Source organism: Silene latifolia, chromosome X (genome assembly GCF_048544455.1).
Source record: "Silene latifolia isolate original U9 population chromosome X, ASM4854445v1, whole genome shotgun sequence".
NCBI classification, from domain to species: Eukaryota; Viridiplantae; Streptophyta; class Magnoliopsida; order Caryophyllales; family Caryophyllaceae; genus Silene; species Silene latifolia.
In genome coordinates, this window is record NC_133537.1 from 341,966,614 (window position 1) to 341,985,746 (window position 19,133).

Consider the following 19,133-nt stretch of genomic DNA (forward strand, 5'->3'; position numbering starts at 1 on the left):
TAATCAAAGTTCTACGGGTGGACATAACACGAAAAATAACTAGAAATAATATATTTCTACGTCCCAATCTAAAACATGTCACACATAGCGTATCCAACTACACATCATACCTACTTACGTTGAGTATTTGTGTTGATTTGAATTTTTCCAAGGACATCCATGTAATTATGTAATAAATAATGTTATCCTTTCATCTCCTCAATATTATAAATAATCAAGCAACAAAATGATATAATCATCTATTTCGACTAGGAAATTTAAAATAAAGAACGATTAGATATGAAGAGAGTTGGGTATCATGTTACGGTACTAGTTTTTGTGTGCCTATGTGTTGGCGTAAGAGGTCAGAGTGCTCAAAATGTGAGAGCAACATATCATATTTATAATCCGCAGAATATAGGGTGGAACTATTACACGGCAAGTGTATATTGCTCGACATTTGACGGGAACAAGCCTTTGTCTTGGCGTCAAAAGTATGGTTGGACCGCCTTTTGTGGGCCGGTTGGCCCTCATGGCCAAGCCTCTTGTGGCCGATGTCTTAAGGTATGCTCCTTGCAGGATCTCCAATTTTGTATTTTGATTATTAGTAATTTTATTTGGTTAATTAACCTTAATTTTAGTGAATATATAGGCTTTTAAGTCCTGTTCTTTTGAACTTAAAGTCACTTAATTTAAGTTCGCTTCAGATCCTATAAGTTTAGTTCAGTTCAGTTCAGATCCCATAAGTTCAGTTCAGATCCTATAAGTTCAGTTCAGTTCAGTTCAGATCGTATAAGTTCAGTTCAGTTAAGTTCAGATCCAATAAGTTAAGTTCAGATCCTATACGTCACTTAATTTAAGTTCATTTCAGATCCTATAAGTTCAGTTCAGTTAAGTTCAGATCCTATAAGTTTAGTTCAGATCCTATAAGTTCAGTTGTTCAGATCCTATAAGTTCAGTTCAGTTCAGATTAAATCCGTTTCAGTCCAAAAGAACAGGGCCTTAATGTTTCATTCGACGATTCCCATATTATTAAAAAAGTCAACTACGGCTAATTTTGTAATTCATGACTACAAAATGAATGAATATTTCACTAAGAGTTGACATTTTAATTTCTCGTGATCGGTTTATGTGAATCTTTCTTTAATTAGTTTCTTAATGTGAATCGAAATTAAAAAAGTATTATTAGAGCGTAAATTTAACTTTTTGATACGACAATGGTGTGGCGCAGGTGACAAACAGAGCAACAAGAGATCAAATAACGGTGAGAATTGTAGATCAATGCGCAAATGGAGGATTGGATCTCGATGTTAACGTTTTTAACAAAATTGACTCTAATGGCCAAGGCTACTTTAATGGCCATCTTCAAGTCAATTACGAATTTGTCAACTGTGGGGATAAGCTAATTGACAAGCTAATTAAGCCAATATCGTCGTTATTTTGATAAAAAAGTTCTGTAACCTGTGAAATTATGTTGATGTTTGTAAACTATTTGTAACCGTCGAAACGTTTATAAGTTCAGGGACGTCTTAAAGTAATTGGAGGCCCGGTGCACCATAAAAATATGAGGCCCCAAATATGAATACACATGTACTATATATCGAGATTTGTATTAAATGTTATCAATAAAGCTTGTAAATTTGGGGTTGTCAAAAGCGGAGGCCCGGTTCCGCCGCCCGTGGCTGCCCGTGGTCTTAAACACCCCTGTATAAGTTAGTATATATAGTCTGCTGTTTTTGCGTGATCATAGATATCTTTTTTCTCGTATGAAAATGTATAATTTTCCAGTGTCTGGAATTGGATTTGTAGTCCTTTTCCTTGGTGTTACACTTTTTCATCATGTTGTTGCAACCAATTTGTTAACCAACTTAAATGGCTGTGATTTGTGAACTCAAGTTTTATTGGTGTGTTTAAATTTGAAAATTGCACTTTTAAAGTAGAATAAAGTTATCGGGATGATCTTAGATCAAGTCGTTATTCTTTTGGAGTTAGAATATCTGTAATTCGCTCCATCGACATTGAGAGTTTTAAAGCTTACAACAAACCAAGTCATCTTATAAAAATCCCTTGGTCTGGTCATGAGTAGACAACTATAAAAGATTGCTTATAAGAAACTTATTTAAAAGACATTTGGTAAGCCAAAACCGGAAAATGATATTAGACGAAAATAATGGATTATTGAAATTGCATTTAAATGATCTGTAAACTTTAAGTTTTGTTTAAATAATGTTGTAATCGCTCATAAATTTTATCCTTTGATCATAAATCTAATCCCTAAATTACTATTCTTCACTTCAACAAATTCACAATGCTGTACTCAATACATAAACCACATTAAATAGCCTCATACAAACACCATAAACTCACAACATGCATGTTACACTACATACTAAAGACGGGCCAAGTAACATACCACATTATGCATAAGACAAACAACAACTTGCGTGATGGGGCCCAAAAATGTCACCACTTTAAGGGTATTTGACCCGTCTTTTGCTATAGACGGATATATCCGTCTATAGCAAGACTTGCTGGTTACACTAACAGCTGAGATAGAGTCAGGTTAGGTTAAAGACTTAAAGGTCAGCATTTGAGTCGGATTGTGGAAGTCGACTAACCTAATTCGAGTAGGGACAAGTCAGACAAATTGACAGGTAGATCACTAACTCAGACCAGATAAAACTATACTATTAACCACATCCACTCTTAACCGACTCACCCATACACATCAAACTATAGCTTATCATCTCTCCCTTTAGACCAGACCAGATTGACACGACCCGAATAACCTGACTTTGAAACCGACCTGAGAACCCGATCATGACCTGTAACCCGAATTGTCCTGCGTGAATATGACCCGACCTAAATGTTGATTGTTGTAAACTCACCATTATCCGTAAAGGATTTGATAATAACAAACCTAAAAATGACCCGAGCAAATTCATACAAAACCTAAAAACGACCAGCTAAACTAATCCGATCCGAACCCGACCCGGTTGACCTAATTACCAAAAAATGCTTATAATCGAAATCGATCCTATAACAACCAAAACATTGATTCGTCCCGTCCCATATTAATCCAATAATCCCCCCAGATCCATTGTGTTCTCCCCCAATTGCACACGTACATCACACCATTTAAACTTCAAACCAACCCAAAAAAACACTCATATACACATACATAAAATTTCAATTTTTATAGGCAAACATTTGAGAAAACAAACATGGGGATGGGATTGGGGAGTGGGCAAGTAGTTATGGTGAGCAGAGATAAAATAATGGCATGCATGAAATGTCCTCTTTGTAATAACCTTCTTAACCAAGCTACAACTATCTCTCTTTGTCTTCATACATGTATGTATGCTATTCTTTCAATTACTGTGTTTTTATTGATTTTCTTGTGATTCTGTTATATGGGTTTGTTTTGTTTTTGTGTTTCGTGAAATGGGTTCGTGTTATTTTGTGTGATTAGTGGCGTAACTAGGATTTTTTAAGTCGGTAGGTCTTGCTTAAGACGGTTTTAACTTACGGCTTCTTACAACCTCCTTTCATTCCCACCTCTATTTTAATCGGTTGTGTGAATATGTCTAGGTGCTAGCCCCCTTAGCTCCGCCACTGCGTGCGATTAGTACATTGTGGGTTTAGGTGGTTTATTGGGGAACTGCTGTTTTTCCGACGTAAGCGATTGATTGATTGATTGGTTGATTGATTGATTGATTCTTTACGTGAAGTTGAATCTACTTGTTTGTGTCATGCAAAAATGTGTGATTTTGGATTGTATTGTTCGTGTTATTAGTAAGGTATTATTGTTTGAATTCTGTCTTTATCACAATTGCTTGTTTTGAATGAAGTTATGAAGTTAATGTATAATCTCGTCCCAATCATTTGTTTGCCTTTTCTTATTCTTTGTGAGACGGAAAGATTACTTCTATAAAGTTGCATTCTTTGACTTGTTTTATAATTTGATTTGAGTTCATACCAGTATGTGTGAACCATCATGTGTCTAAAGCTTACATCTTTCTTTGAGCACACATTCTCATTTGTGATGGGCATTATCCGTCGCAAGATTGTAACGGGTCAAGTATTACCCATGTGGGTAGTTAAGACAAAAGAAGAGTGCCTAGGGAGTAGCAATCTGTTTTGTCTTATCTACCCACATGGGTAGTACTTGAGTACTTGACCCGTCGCAAGCTTGTGACGGATATGCCCGTCACAAGGGAGACTTGTTGTTCTTTGCGTGCTTACTGATTTAGCTATGTGAATGTGAAACTCGAGATTTTGTCATCTTTTTGTAGGCGACTTTGTAAATGACAGTAAGATAGTAAAAACATGTACATTTATGACTTACTATTGGTTGTTTACTTGTTTGCACCGTAGGCTTCAATGATAAAATTTTGATTCAGTATCAGTCCACCCTTAAAGAGAAAATTTTTCTTTGTTTTTGGTGTAAACGGGATGACTTGGTGCTGTGAGGATTACGAGTACTTAATGTATAGTACAAAAATCGAGTTGTTGAATTAATCAGTATTGTTTATTGAATGTCAGTCTGCAGGAGGTGCATATACAAAAGGCTCTCAGATGACGATGTTGATAGTTGTCCTGTCTGTGACATTAACCTCGGTTGCATCCCAGTGGATAAACTCAGGTCTATTCCGTTGTCTTTTCCTCTCCCCTGCCTTAGCTCTCTAGCACCTCTTCTGAAGGGAAATTGCATTCCACTTGTTTTTGTTTTTCCGATAAATAAATGACGAGTTACTGTGTGATTTATGCTATCGATTTGGATGGGTGTTTACAGAGAACTAGAGATGTACTTTATGCACTTTCCTAATTCGTTTTCGTACTCTCGTATATTTGATCACAATTAGTTATGCTGCGCCAGAAAGAGGAAAAAATCAATTTCAGATGTTTGTAAAACACGTCCAGTGATAACCGCATATATATGTGATAAGTTGGAGTCGTGATATAAACGAATCATATACGAGAATCTGTCTACCATCACTGTAGTAGATAACAAAGCCTAATGAAATCTTTGTGTTGTTCTAACTTGTGATGCTCTAATTAAAATTACTCTCCGTGTATCTCATGCTCTATCTACGGCATACCCGTTGGTGAAATACAGGCCAGACCACAGTCTCCAAGATATCAGGGCCAAGGTTTTTCCTTTCAAAAGAAGAAAGGTTGAGGCTCCTGAAATTTCCCCGGCAATATCGCTGCCTGCTAAGAGGAAGGAGAGATCGCTATCATCCTTGGTCGTGAGCACACCCAGACTGTCTGTACAGGGTGGTATAACTGGACGGAGAACCAGAGCTGGCGTAAGGAAAGGTTCTGGTCCAAGGGGTGCAAGCCCTGTCACTGAAGAAAGTCCTAAGAAAGCGGAGGATTCCGTGGAAGATGATATGGATGGCTCGAGTTCTCCTGAGACCCTGAACAAAATTATACAAAATAAGAAGCAGGTATACTTTCTATGTTACTTCGACTCTTCACTTCAAGAGTCATACTCGTATCCATACTCGTATCCGAGATGTGGGTATGTAATTCCTACCTTACCCTACACAAATTGACACTTCTAAGTTCTAACAATATAAAGCATTATAAAATCTTGGACTTGAATGCATGGCTCATGCGGGTTTTCTCAAGTTTGGATAGAGTCTGACATTCACATATTTACACTTATGCCACACCGTACAGTCGTACACACCAGCTCATTCATCATGCCTAGAAGCATCAAAGTAACAAACTACTTATGTGGTTAATTCAAACATGGTCTAGAATTTTTTTTTCCCCTTAAGGATGTAAATTTCTCGGTCCCTAATGTTTGCAGAGTTCGTCAGCCAGATCTTCCAATGATCAGATTTGCGGTGAACACATGGAAAATAACATGGAAGGACGGGAGGGTAAAGAGGATTTCTGGAAGCCATTAAACACTCTTCTTGAGGCGGCAAACAGAACCAAGTTTTCTAAGCCAGGTTCTCAAGGGGTATCTCACATCCAAACGGACCCAAATTGTTCTGGAGGTGCTGATGCATGTATGGTTAAGATTGAAATTGAAGAAAACGGACATAGAGCTGAAGGTGAGAAGAGCAAAATGCCTTCAACCGTAGAGCCAGTTAAGAGTAGGAGGGGGCGCCGAGCAAATAGAAAAAGACTTTCTGGATCTGCGGAATCATGTAGTTCAAAATTCATTCTAAATGTGGCACGCCGCAACTGGAGAGATGGTCCAATTTGGTTTTCACTGGTTGCTTCAGGGGATCAGTAAGTAAAAAACATAGTTGTGGATTATTGTCTGCATTATTTCAAGTTTAACAGGTCCGGTGGGCGGGGGCACGTGGTACGAATTTTCATTTCCAATTAAGCCAAAGACCCGCTATTCTTTGGCTTGGAAACATAATGGAATAAAGGAAAATAACTCACATAATCTGTGCGCCTTCGACATTGTAAAGTAATAGTTGGCCAATGCAATTCATGATGCAGTTCTTGTAATTGATCACCCAGAAATGGCCTTTGGCGTATGTCTGCGTACATCCGACCCCCTAGATTTTTATGGCACCGGGTAATGTTGGTGGTGATGGTGATACGTACTGCGCTATATTTCTTTTCGCTTGACTTATAGTATCTTGAATGGTTTCAGGAAAGGAGTTGAACCCCTGCCACAAGTATCTGCTTCATTTCTAAGAGTAAAGTGAGTTTAGAGTTCAGTTGGTTGCTGATTAACCCGATTACCTTTCTGTTTTCTGTTTTCATTTTTTGAAGTTCCTTTATTTATAATTTATTCTTCATTCGGAAACAATCTCTACATGCTGTTTACACAAGGGCAAGACTGCGTATATTTGACCCTCTCCCCTACCCCGCAATTTACGGAAACCCTTGAGGCACTGGAGTTGTTGTTGTTGTTGTTGTTGTTGTTGTTGTTGTTGTTGTTTTTAGAAAAACCCAATTATGAATTATGTACTTTGAAAACTCGGAGGCTTATAGGAATCAGTGACAGAAGCACCAGTGACAGTGACATGACACGATAGCAACATTGAATCTTTATATCATACGGAGTATATTTGTTGAGGTTTCGTTATATTAAACCATGATTCTCATATTTCGGCTATAATATGTGCAGACGGGTTAAAAAAAACTACAAAACAATAGTTACTTTGTTACAGAAAATGGGAAAATCCTTATTCTTGTTGCAAATCTATGCCTCCAATGTCAAAGATGAATATTATTGTGGTTTCTTGCGAGTAGATTTCTAAATCCATACCTTCCTATATATGTTCCGAATGATAGAAGTTACGAGAATAAATATTTCAGAGTTCTTGAGTATTCCAGTTTTTTATAGGATACTTGGAGAACGTGCAGAATATTTGACAAAGCAAAAGGAGCATTTTAGAAACTCTCTACATGTAATGATATTATCACTACAAAAATGAATTGCTGGTGCATGGTTACTTTCATTAATATTATATTTTCTTTCCCATTAAATTCAAAATGGCGCCTTTGTTTACGTGTGTTAACTGTGTTGAGCTTGTCTAACTGGTTTGCAGGTGGTGTTTGACTGTGAAACTTCACTTTTAGTACTGTCACTGATTGTATTTGGTTACTTGTCGTGTGTGCAGGGATATAACCATGTCTGTCTCATCTATTCAAAAATATCTTATGAAGAAACTTGACCTCGCTAATGAGGAAGAGGTTAGTACTAACTACTAACTGAACCTATTATTTCATTTAACTACACTGAAGCAAATACCTGTATGTGTTATTTAGTCTTATTACCCCTCCAATTTACTCCGGGGTAATTTTTTGACGAGCTTTGAGCCAAGTATGGTGTGGTCAGTGGTTCACAGTGGTTGTAGCCTAGGTGAAAGAGGGAGTGTGTGGTTAGCAGTGGCTGTGTAAATAGGCACTAAGTTGCTAAGTGCACTCAGAAATGAGTGGGGCATATTGGTTCCAGCGTCTTCTCTACAATCTAAACTCAGCAGGGCAAGGATCCTTAAACGTGTTTTGCTGATAAAAAGAGACTTTATGTTAAAGTTTTGCCCTGATACTTTCAAATCATGGCTTCACCGATGAATCGCGTGACCTTTTGAACAACCACTGTAGGACTCATATTCAGCATATCTCGAACCACATAAGTTGTTGATTCTTGTGCATTTTGATATAAAAATTACACTTATTGCTGAATGAGATTCCATTCTGTCCTATTGAATATGGACGGAGTGAATAGCGAGGCTGCTAAGCCATGAATAGTTTCAGAGTATCGTTTTTGGCTTTCCCTATTTATGCAAGGATCGCGTAGGAAGTATTGCTTTCACTACTTTCAGTGTGTGTTCTTAACTTCTCTATTTGTGCAAGGATTGCATAGGAAGTTCTTTTTTTAGGCTTATTTTTCCAAAGATAAATACGGAGGATATTTTTCCTTTGATACTCAAATTCTCGAAACAAACAGTCTCACACGGGCTCGTGTTTATATGAACCATCAATTTCTATGTTTTAACCAAGATCATGATTGCTTAGTTTTTTCTATTTCTTGAGAGGTCCGGCTGACTCATGCCCGGATCATTACTCATTACTTCCAAGCTGGTGCATATTCTGAATTTATCTAATGCAGGTCCAAGTAATGTGCCACGGGCAGCCCGTGATGCCTCAGCTGAAACTCAGCAGTTTGATGGACTTGTGGCTACGGACTTCAGTGACTCCAAAAAAGGTTCGAAGTTTTGTTGGTCAATCTGCTAAGGATTTCACGATGGTCCTGTCATATTCCCGAAAACCAGACTTTTCAGCTTCTTGATCCTTTAATTAGAAGATTTCTGTAATTTCCCCGTTTTGTAATATAGATCTGCAATCAGTCAATCAGCATGAATTTGTTCTCCAATTTTCCAATTTTTTCATTCATGATAGAACCACAGATAGTCTATTTGCATTCCTGTACCTGCCTACGGGCGGATGTATATACGTAAAACTGCAGAATGTTTTTTTTTTTTTTTTTTTTTTTTTAAAAAAAAAAAAAAAAAAAAAAAACTGCAGAATGTTAGTGTTGCTACAATGAATCTATCATGGTGTTATATTGCAATATCGGACTGGCAAATCACGGTAGCATATTCCAACATAGTGGCGCATTGGCGCAAACAATTCTGCAGTGTGGCTCTAGTATCGGTTGTGTTGGTTAAGTATCAACCTAGAAGCGTTTGTATCGGACAAATATCAGCACGGATCAGTTATTATCGGTCAAATATCAGAATATCGCCTTCATCGCCAGCTGAAAGACTACTTATCTGCAGTTCGGCACCCTTCTGGCCATATTATAATACTTCAACATACCAGAGTCCAAGGTATTGGCCTATGTTGTTTGATACATTTCCAAGGTATTGGCGACTTGGCGTCGTCCGTCGGAAAAATAAAGTGTTATTCCCGAAAGTCCGAAAGTTTTATATAAAAAAAAATCGAGCTAAACACTATATTGGCTTACTACATTCGATGGAGTGCAATTTTTTTTTTTAAGAAAAATGAAGTGCAATTTATTACGAGTAATTCAGATCAATGTAGTTTAATTCACGTTAATTAATTTTTTTTTTTTACTAATTCAAATTAATTTAGTTTAATTCAAATCATTTCCTAAGTACTCCATACAAAAGACTCCATTCTTTTCAACTTATTTTCCGTTCTTATATAAGACAAGTCCCCCTCTATTGAGTGGAATCCCCCTTATACTAAAAGAATGAGAGAGATCTCCAAAATTTTTCCGCCTAAATGAATTTGGCTATAATTGAGCTTTTATTATATCATATCTGTAATTAAGCTTTTATTATATCATATCTGTAATTAGGCTTTCATTATATTATATCTACAACTTGATTATACCGAACTTTTCCTTTTCCACCGATTAATACAAAACATTAATAACAAAAAAAATTACAATTAAATATCAAATTGGGTTAAATATCAGTTGTATAATTGTTATTTTCTTTAATATGCTTGTCTAAAAACCGCGAATTAACGCGGGATCTATTCCATTTTTTCAATCTCCGGAAAAGTTCAAACCGTTTCCGTCCAAAAGATCGGTCCTTTACACAATTACACCTCTGCTGCCACAGACTCACAGCAAACTCTCGAATCTGAAGAAATTTAGTGACTTTCAGCTCAAACATGCAACAGGTACTTCTATAATTCTTCATCATCATCTAAAAATCACCTTTTATTCCTTTATGTCAAATTACATTCACTTATTTAATTAATTGTTTATCTAGGGTTCATATTCTGTGATTTTTACTAATTATTGTTGAAATTTTAATGAAAAGGGTTCAGGATCAGAGACCCATGTGACTTGGGATGATCAGCAAAACATTAACAAGTTCAGTAATCTTAATAATCGATTTCAAGAGCTTCAAGATGAGATTAAATTCACCAAGGTCATTCATTATCCTTTTTCTTTTATTTCTTTTAATTCACATTCTTTTTATATTAATTGTTGTGAAGTAGCGGTCCTTCGATGCAGTTCTCGAAGCAATTTTCATCTTGGGTCTTTTCGGAAACAGCCTCGTTGTTGTTGATTTCTGATTTGGGTTTCTTAGTTTCGTATTAAATTGAATTGGGTAATTGCTAGTTATTATTATTATTATCATTATTAATCTGATGCAATAAGTTGGATTTTCGCTAAGGAAGCTTTTTTAAGGATTGTAGTTGGGTTGTCTTTGAACATAAATGTGGCAACCTAGTTTATTCATTTGTCGGAAATAGAGGGGTGAAACGGTCGCTATGTATTGGGTAAGGTTGCGTACATTAGACCACGCCTTAGGCAGGATGTGGTAGAATTTGAGGCACCCGGTTTTCAATGTATGCAAAACAAAGTGTTTAGCTGTTAGAGCCCCAGTTATATGACAGCTGATTTGATGAGGGTTGCGTGTGCAGTTCTCAAGGAAGGAAATGACTTTCGGGTTTTAGCTCCATTCGATTATATTTGCTTGGAAAGAAATGGTCTTGTGGTCATTGACGAAATTGGAAGTAGAGGGTTCATGCTTGCTCAACGAAGCACAATTCCAACTTTCATTTGGATGCCTATTTGAGCTGATTATTGCCGATTGGAATTAGTGTTAGCTTGCTAGGATTTTTTTATTGTAACTAGTAAGGTTTTCAAAAACATATCAGATACGGTCTTACAAGTGACGCCAATCCCTGAACCCTATAATTAAATGATGAATATATTAGGATTGTGGTTAATCTCACCGTGTGACTTTTTGAGTTCACAAATTATGCTCGTCAATTGACTCTAATTCGTATTTATCTTCTTTTCGACAGGAAAAATGTGAGAATCTGGAGGATGCAAGCAATGAGCTAATTTTGACTGATGAGGAGGTAGTACGCTTCCAGATAGGCGAGGTGTTTGCTCATGTTTCGATTGATGAAGTGGAAACCAGACTAGAAGAGATGAAGGAATCATCAAGCAAGAACTTGGAGAAACTAGAAGAAGAGAAGGATTCCGTGGTTTCACAGATGGCCGAGTTGAAGAAAATTTTGTATGCCAAGTTTGGAGATTCCATCAACCTTGAGAACGAGTAAGAGAAAGTTACTCGATGACTCTTTGCTCTTCTTTCCTGAGCTATTCTCTTTTCCTTTTATTAATTCCATGTAGTTACTAGTTTTAATATTGAATTACTCCGTATTTATCTGCCTAGCATGGCTTTTCCTTATACTCTTGATCTTGTTGCATTATTCCCTAGATTGTGTGGCGTTAGCTATTTAACGTAGGTGGTCGTTACATTGAAATGCTTTGAATGCCTTTTGCATAGTTATACTCTCTTTTATCAGATAGTATCGGATCGTAAGCTCATAGAATTGAATCGGGATTCTGATAACATGAGTTTCGATTGTACTTTGCTATTACTAGAACTACTTTGGTATAATCATCGTACATCTGTTGTTCTTTTCTCAACCCCATGAAAAATGACAATCTATCATTTTGGAAAGCATTTGAGCCTTTGAGGTTTACCAAAGTAGTTTTTGTAATCTACTAATAGTGTACTGGCTTTGTATCTGTTGAAAACGTGCATCGTATTTTGGTATGACCGGAGGTGCATGATAATATGATATGATATCACATACAAAGCCAACCTGAAAAATGCATCCATTTGTATTGCACCACGACACGACCTAAAACATTTGATCTGAAACTAACCAAATCAAAACCAAATAACCTAACTTCATATGACAGGAGATGAACTATTGTACCCAAACTATCTTGAACCATGATGACCCACTTAGCTGGTGTACTACTAATGCTGATGCGGAGTACACACCTAGAGTGTATCTCATCTTGTGATATGAGCTATGAAAGCATCCATTTCTGTGGATGTAGCTCCACCTTTCGCAACTGATTTTCGAACATCATCACCGAACTCCGAAGCTCTTTTTCTGATCTCTTCTCCTTCCTCTGTTGTCATTAATTTTTTGATTACGCTCTCAATAGTAGCTGAACTAACTAGCTTCCCACGGTCTTCCCAATCCCTCACCATGACACCAATTTTTAGCACTTCTGTTATCAAAACAGCATTCATCGGCTGGTCAGAATGCATAGGCCACGCTGCTATAGGGACCCCCATGCTAATACTCTCGTTGCACGAGCTCCACCCACAATGACTCATGAACCCACCTATTGACCGGTGCGCTAGAATGTCTAGCTGTGGGGCCCATTCTCGGACCACCATTCCCCTGTCCTTGACTCTTTCCTCATACCCTTCCTGAAGCTTGGGATTTCCATCTTTCGCGCTATCGGCAGCATCACCTTTATCGGCATTTCTGAGCACCCATATAAAATTCTGTCCACTTTTTTCTAACCCGGTAGCCAATTCTCCAATCTGTTCTCCTGTCAACGATGTCGTTGTTCCGAAAGAGACGTATATCACAGACCCTTTGTCATGTTCATCGAGCCATTCTAGGCATCTATGTCTTTTCAGATTGCCGGTCATTGCCACCGGATTAAAAGGTCCGAGGACAAAGTGTGTGGTTTCAGTATCTTTTCCTGAGAGTTTTTCCAACAGCTCAATATATGGACCTTCTATCACCCTTGATGTATTGTAGATTCGTCCTGACTCGATCCCCCAGAATTTCATCTGCTCAAAGACGAACCTTGTGACCTCTGGTGTAAGCGTCTCTTCTTCAGGGAAAATACGTCTGGGGATAGTAATACTTGGATCTATTCGAAAAGGTTTATCTGATTCCGGTATGTGTCGCCAGAAACCTAAGAACTGGGTGAAGGCAGGAATAGAAATAAAACGAAAGGATTCGGCCTCTGGAATGAACTTTACATCTTGGACTACAGAAGCCATCATGCTATCATGAACAACAGTGATTCTGCGACACTTTGCCGAAAGTTGTTCTAAGAGTTCAGACACAGGTTTTCGTAGATGTGTTAAAATATCGAAAAGTGGTTGAAGGTGAGACGGGAAAGGGACGGAAAGGTTGGGTTTTGGAGGAGGTGAAGTGTAGGGAGGGAGTTGGAAATCATGAAATTGGATTCTGGTTAGACTTTCAGTGCTCCAACCTTGGACCCGAACCTTGGCTTGGTGGTTGTGCATGGCGGACCCTGCATAATGCACTGGAATGCCATAAGAGATTACGAGATGGGAGAGATGGAGGAGTTGGTTTAGGTGGCCTTGAGCCGGCAACGGGACCATAACAACCGCGAATTGAGAGTCGTTCTGGCCTTCCATTTTTGGTATATGTGGTTACTGCTTTACCGGCTTTGATGCAGATTGAGTTTTTGTGGTCCAATATATAAGCATGAGGTTACAAAGAAAGCACATAATATATGATAATAATGTATAAATTGAATATGCAATTAAGTCACTAGCTACTCCATATTCACTGCTTAATGCTAATCTAGCTGGCTACCAAAATATTCACAGTTGTTGACAAAATTAGGACAATTATTATGCGCACACTTTTTGAAAAGATAACGAAAATTTATCTTTTATTTTCATACTTTATGAAATGATGACGAAAATGTATCTTCTATTTTTACACTATCTTTTATTTTCATACTTTTTTTTATTATGGCCAACCTCTTTAAATATATGTCTTGTCTAGGGATGGCAATGGGTAGGGTCTGGGTAGGGTCCACCTAGACCCGGACCCGACCCGAGATTTTCCCTTTTTAAGATTTCACCTCACACTCCATAAGTCTAAAATTTGAGGACCCATACCCGACCCTATGGGTAAGGGTAGAGGTCCAAAGTCTACCCATGGTCCCGAGTTTAAATGTACTTTAAGAATAAGATTAACGGTATGGGGTCTATAATATTAAAAAAAAAAAATTCATACTACTTTAACATTATGAGTTTATTAATCTGCCGTTAATGGTGGTTGTCGGTCGCAGGCTATTAGAGAGGTGGTTGCCAGTCGCGTATCAGTGCTGTGGTGGTGGTTTTCTTGTGTTAGTGGTGGAGTGGTGGTATTGTCAGAAAGTTTGGTTGGGTTTTATCACTTTATGGGATGAGGGAAGAGAAAGAGACTTTATTTGGGTTTCTACCGTCTGCCAGTATGAATTCAGAAAAGTTGTAATTTTAATTTTTTTTTTCTTTAATAAAGGGTCTAAGGGTCGGGTATGGGTCTCATAACTTAGACCCTGGGACCGACAAAAATTTTTCTTAAGACCCATACCCGACCCATACCCATTGGGTCTGAAAAAATGAGACCCATACCCGACCCATTAGGGTCCGACCCTCAGGATCTGGGTCGGGTCCCCGACCCACTGCCATCCCTAGTCTTGTCCCTTTTATAAATTTGTTTTTACGTTTGGGTCTATTGTTATTGGTTGATCTTAAAAGCGCTCTATTTGTTAAGACTGATATAATTCGTATGCAATTTCAAAAATTGTTATATAAGACCATTTTGTGAGTTAAAGTTTGCTGATTAATAAGGAAAGAAAAAAAATAAACGATTCCAATTGTTAATTTTCTTTTATTTCTGCCTGACAACCTTATTTTATAACGACATGCAATTACCATATTAGTCCTACGAATTTACGATATTATCTGTTAGACAATGCTAAAAGGAATTGACATTTGAGTCCCATATTCACACAAATAGAGATTGAAGCCCAGAAATATGTATTTCTCTTCTTGTTTTAAAAAAATAAAATTTACTGTTCGAGACATTCGATTTTGTGTAACATGGTTTAAAACTAAATCAGTGTAAAATAATCCACTAAAAATATATATACCCTTTTCACTAAAATAAAACATGAATACTTAAAAAAAAAAAAAAATGAAAGAGTGTTTAGCGTAGATGATTTCACTGTAACATAGCGTAAAACCGTGTTATATAAGAATTTGGTCACCCCTACTATTTTCAGTTGCAGAGTCCTACAGTCTTTGCAAGTTCCCCTTTCCTTTCATATTATTATTTCACCCTTTCAAGTCTCATCTGTTTTATGTAACAAAACTACTGCTTTCACATATTATCTAGGGGTTTCACCTTATGGAAAAAGCCTAAGATTACTTCAACTTCCCAATTCAGGGTAATTCACACTTCTGTACTTGAATTTTGCAATGTGGGTTGTCTAGTTTATGATCAGTTTCTGTAATTCGTCAGGTGCTAAATTAATGAATTTAATGAGTTAGATGCTAATGATTATGAAAATTATTTTTCTTTTTTGTCCCTGGAATTGTTTCTGCACAAACTCTCATTTGTAACGCGTCATAAGCTTGTGACTTCTCACAACCGGTTAAAATAACGTTAAAAAGGGGAGATGGTTTTGTGATATCACAAGTCATTTTTTGCCATAAGCAAGAATAGCGGTTGTTTCTGTCGGTTATTTTTTGAAATTGAGGAAGTGGGTTTTGCTGTACTTCACCTTTTTTTATCTTGTTTTCTAAGGTAAACTATAATAAGAAAAAGGTGTATGGAAAATATGTGAACAAGAAATGAAAAAGATAAAGGTGTCCAATTATTGAGAATCTCCACTAACCCATTTATTTAATGCCAAGTACAGCAGTGTAGTCTTCAAGTGGTTTCTGTTTACTACTTAATGACAAAATCTTATTTAAGAATGTGTTAAGCTTAAAACGGTCGTTGTTCGTGTTATGTGGTACATTTAATACCACCTATAATAACTACTCCATGTTTTATGCTTAAGATGGACTTAAGCAAGATGCATAATATATTAACTAAAAAGTTGATGTTTTTGGGCAATGGTTATTTCTAGTCAGTGTTTGTTAAGAAAATATAGAAAGATATAGGAAGTTGGGGAGATGAAAGCATTGCCTTATTTGAACCTCAGAGAGCAATTAATGAGGATGCCTAATCAGATATGACCTGTCATAATCAAAATGATGTTAAGATTGTTAATTTTGATGGTGATGAATTTCGTGATCATGAAAGTAATGTAGTCGCAGAGGAAGGGACCCTTGTTAAACAGTTTGAGAGTCTAGAGTTTCAAAACAATGGGAGTGATGATGGTTCTAATTGAGGAAGAAACTACTCCGTGGAAAAGAAGAAGAAGAAAAACAAGGAGAGCATGATGATGGCGAGGAGGGGAAAAACCAAGTTTACCCCTTGAGTCTTTATGCTCTGGATTGCTTCTTCTATATGAAGACTGGGACTTGCAAGTTCGGGCAAAACTGTTGGTACAATCACCCATCAAGAGGCTTTATCAGGTATTCCAGTGTAGGATCGACTTGGCCTGGTTGTATTGATTTTTATTTTGTAGTTTTTTTATTGTTTGTCTTGTGAGCTGGCTTAGAATGTTTTTATTCCGTTGTTTAGCCTGTCGTGGACACGGAGAAAGGTTTTGAACAGAGCAATGGATTAGCTGGTGATGCAGGGGAGATCGAATATTAGGTATATTAGTGCAGTTGATTTAAGAGTTGTTGTGATCTTTTATTTGTGTTCTGGTTTATGTCTGATTAAATAGATTTGCTTTCACCTTGACATTCTCTAGCTTCTTAAGTCCTTAAATGCTGTCTATGGAGTATATTAAACATGCATGAGTTTAAATAGCAGTACCGACCCACTTGTCTAGCTGCTGCCCATCTCGATTTATTTAAATTGCATTGCTGGATCAAGTTATCATGACGCCGTGAAGGTAATACGGTCATTAAATAACTAGGGACCTGTCTTACAGCAAGTCAGCAACACCCAAACATAGTAAATAAAAATTTTAGGCCTGGAGGTCACAATGCTGCTATATCTAACCTGAACTGGAAATTTTACTTCATTAACTACTCTTCTGTTATTAACATTAGGATTAAACTTCAGTCGGCGTTTATCTTATTCAGTATTTTCAAACACAAGGAAGGTGCAAGTATGAAGATGCTTGCAAATGTAATCATTTTGCACCTAAATTAATGGGAATTGTATAAACCTTGACTTTCTCGGTTTACGAATAAGACCAGTTAGTTTACGGTGTGCTTTCTTGGTTATATCTTTTTCCTTGCATAGTTGCATCCAGTATTTGCAAGCTGAAAATAAGAAATTATTGACTGTTTTCTTATTCACCTTAGTTGGCACAAGAGTGCACCTTCTACTCGCACATTGGCTCATGTGGCTATGTTGTTAATTGCAGGTTTTACCATCCTGATCCTAATGCGACTAAAGCTCCTGATCTGGAACATCCCTAGAAAATGGCAGTACGAGAGTTGTCAAATGGCAGGAAAGCGAGGGATGGAGAACCTGTCCTCCCAAAATGAGGTCTTATACTCTTATCATCAAACAATGGTCTTAACACCTGAATTTGACCAAAGCCAGCTAGTAACTGTACAAACAACAACTCAAGGCTTCCTGCAAATCTTGAGGTAGGGGGTCGGATTTACGTGGCCCTTTACCATAGTCCAACCAGCTTAGTGAGCCGTTTTGCTTTATTTCATCATCATCCAGAACCAAGGAACAACAACAGTCTCCAACTCTGGAATCTGGGAAAAAGTCAGGTAGTAACTCTGTGCCAGTTTATTTAATAAGGTAGTAGGTTTATACATTATATCCCTAGATATACAGTGTATTCCACAATTTGGCCTGAAGCTTATCTGATTCCGTTTGCATATAATTGTTGATATCTTACATGTTACTTGTTATAAGTATGGCCAGATTTAGAGGATTTGTGGTATTAAATTTCTGTTTGATACTTGATCTTGGAATCGTTTGTTGCAGTCTAACCATGGTGGTAGCTGTAAATGCGACTGAAGTTTGTAGAACACCTATGATATTAAATCACAGTCTGATAAGCTTAGAATTGAAAGCCACTTTATGATCTCGGTGGTAGTGCCATAAGTACGGCTATTGCCTACTCAAACGCAGTTGCATTGTTACCTTTAAAACCTTTATAACACAGGCAATATGATTATATTTTTTTGGTGGTGAGTGGGTGGGTGATCATACTTTGTGGAAAGTTACTTATAAGTGTGCATCTTCTCTTCTGCATCCTGTATTAATATTATGAACCATCTTCTACTTTATACAATCTTGTTATGATAAATTGATAAGCTCGTAGAGTTTTAAATTCCTTTCTTTCATCTGCTTAGGTCATATGTTCATTCCTGCCACACAAATTCCCTCTCAAATATAATAGATCCATAAGCTCATTATGAAACCCTGTTGCAAATCGAAGAGTTACCTGAACGACCCGGTCAAACTGATTGCGACTATTTTCATGAATACCAGTAAGCAAGTACAGATCGTTCTGCAGATATATTTGTGCAATGAATCTAGCTTGTATGGGACAAAGTCACTTTGAGATCAGCCCAAATCCTTGGATAGTTTTATCTGAGTTTTTATAAGATTTCTGTTGTGAATGCTGAAGTTTCTATTTTATTTTTATAGGCACCAATCCTACGTGCAAGATCTTCTCAGCAGCATAATCCAAATTCCAACAATATGAAGAAAAGTGTACTGTCTTATGATAAACATCAGATCCATCAAATGGAGAACGGAAAATAGAGAGTTTCCTGAGCGACCAGAACAGCATGAGTGAGAGTACTACATGAAAACTGGCCAGTGTAAAACTGAAGAGCCGAGCGCTGACTTCACCGCAGTGCGCTGTTAGTGAAAAGGGCATCCTTTTGAGACCTGTATGTTCCCTTGTTGCTTAACAATTTTTTTACTTCTTCAAGTCTTATGCTAACCCCTTTATTTGATTGAGGCTAAAGAGAAAGGGAGGGAAAGGTAAAGGAACAATTCTT

General features: G+C 37.3%; 3 protein-coding genes across 3 annotated transcripts; 2 read left to right on the forward strand and 1 right to left on the reverse strand.

Annotated features, from left to right (window-relative positions):
- Positions 1–3,032: 3,032 nt before the first annotated feature.
- Positions 3,033–9,052, forward strand: LOC141619562 (E3 ubiquitin protein ligase DRIP2-like). Its single transcript, XM_074436576.1, has 8 exons — positions 3,033–3,333; positions 4,525–4,624; positions 5,099–5,432; positions 5,801–6,231; positions 6,608–6,658; positions 7,584–7,656; positions 8,576–8,935; positions 8,992–9,052. Exons 1-7 carry the CDS (start codon positions 3,204–3,206, stop codon positions 8,753–8,755), a joined length of 1,299 nt encoding a protein of 432 aa, XP_074292677.1. The 5' UTR covers positions 3,033–3,203; the 3' UTR covers positions 8,756–8,935; positions 8,992–9,052.
- Positions 9,053–9,976: 924 nt separating this feature from the next.
- On the forward strand, positions 9,977–11,750 carry LOC141619565 (putative prefoldin subunit 4). The gene is made up of 3 exons (XM_074436580.1): positions 9,977–10,119; positions 10,263–10,373; positions 11,260–11,750. The coding sequence occupies exons 1-3, from the start codon at positions 10,111–10,113 to the stop codon at positions 11,518–11,520; spliced, it is 381 nt and encodes a 126-aa protein (XP_074292681.1). The 5' UTR covers positions 9,977–10,110; the 3' UTR covers positions 11,521–11,750.
- A 247-nt stretch (positions 11,751–11,997) lies between these two features.
- On the reverse strand, positions 11,998–13,771 carry LOC141619564 (zeatin O-xylosyltransferase-like). The gene has a single exon (XM_074436579.1). The coding sequence runs from the start codon at positions 13,668–13,670 to the stop codon at positions 12,270–12,272; it is 1,401 nt and encodes a 466-aa protein (XP_074292680.1). The 5' UTR covers positions 13,671–13,771; the 3' UTR covers positions 11,998–12,269.
- Between the last annotated feature and the right edge of the window lie 5,362 nt (positions 13,772–19,133).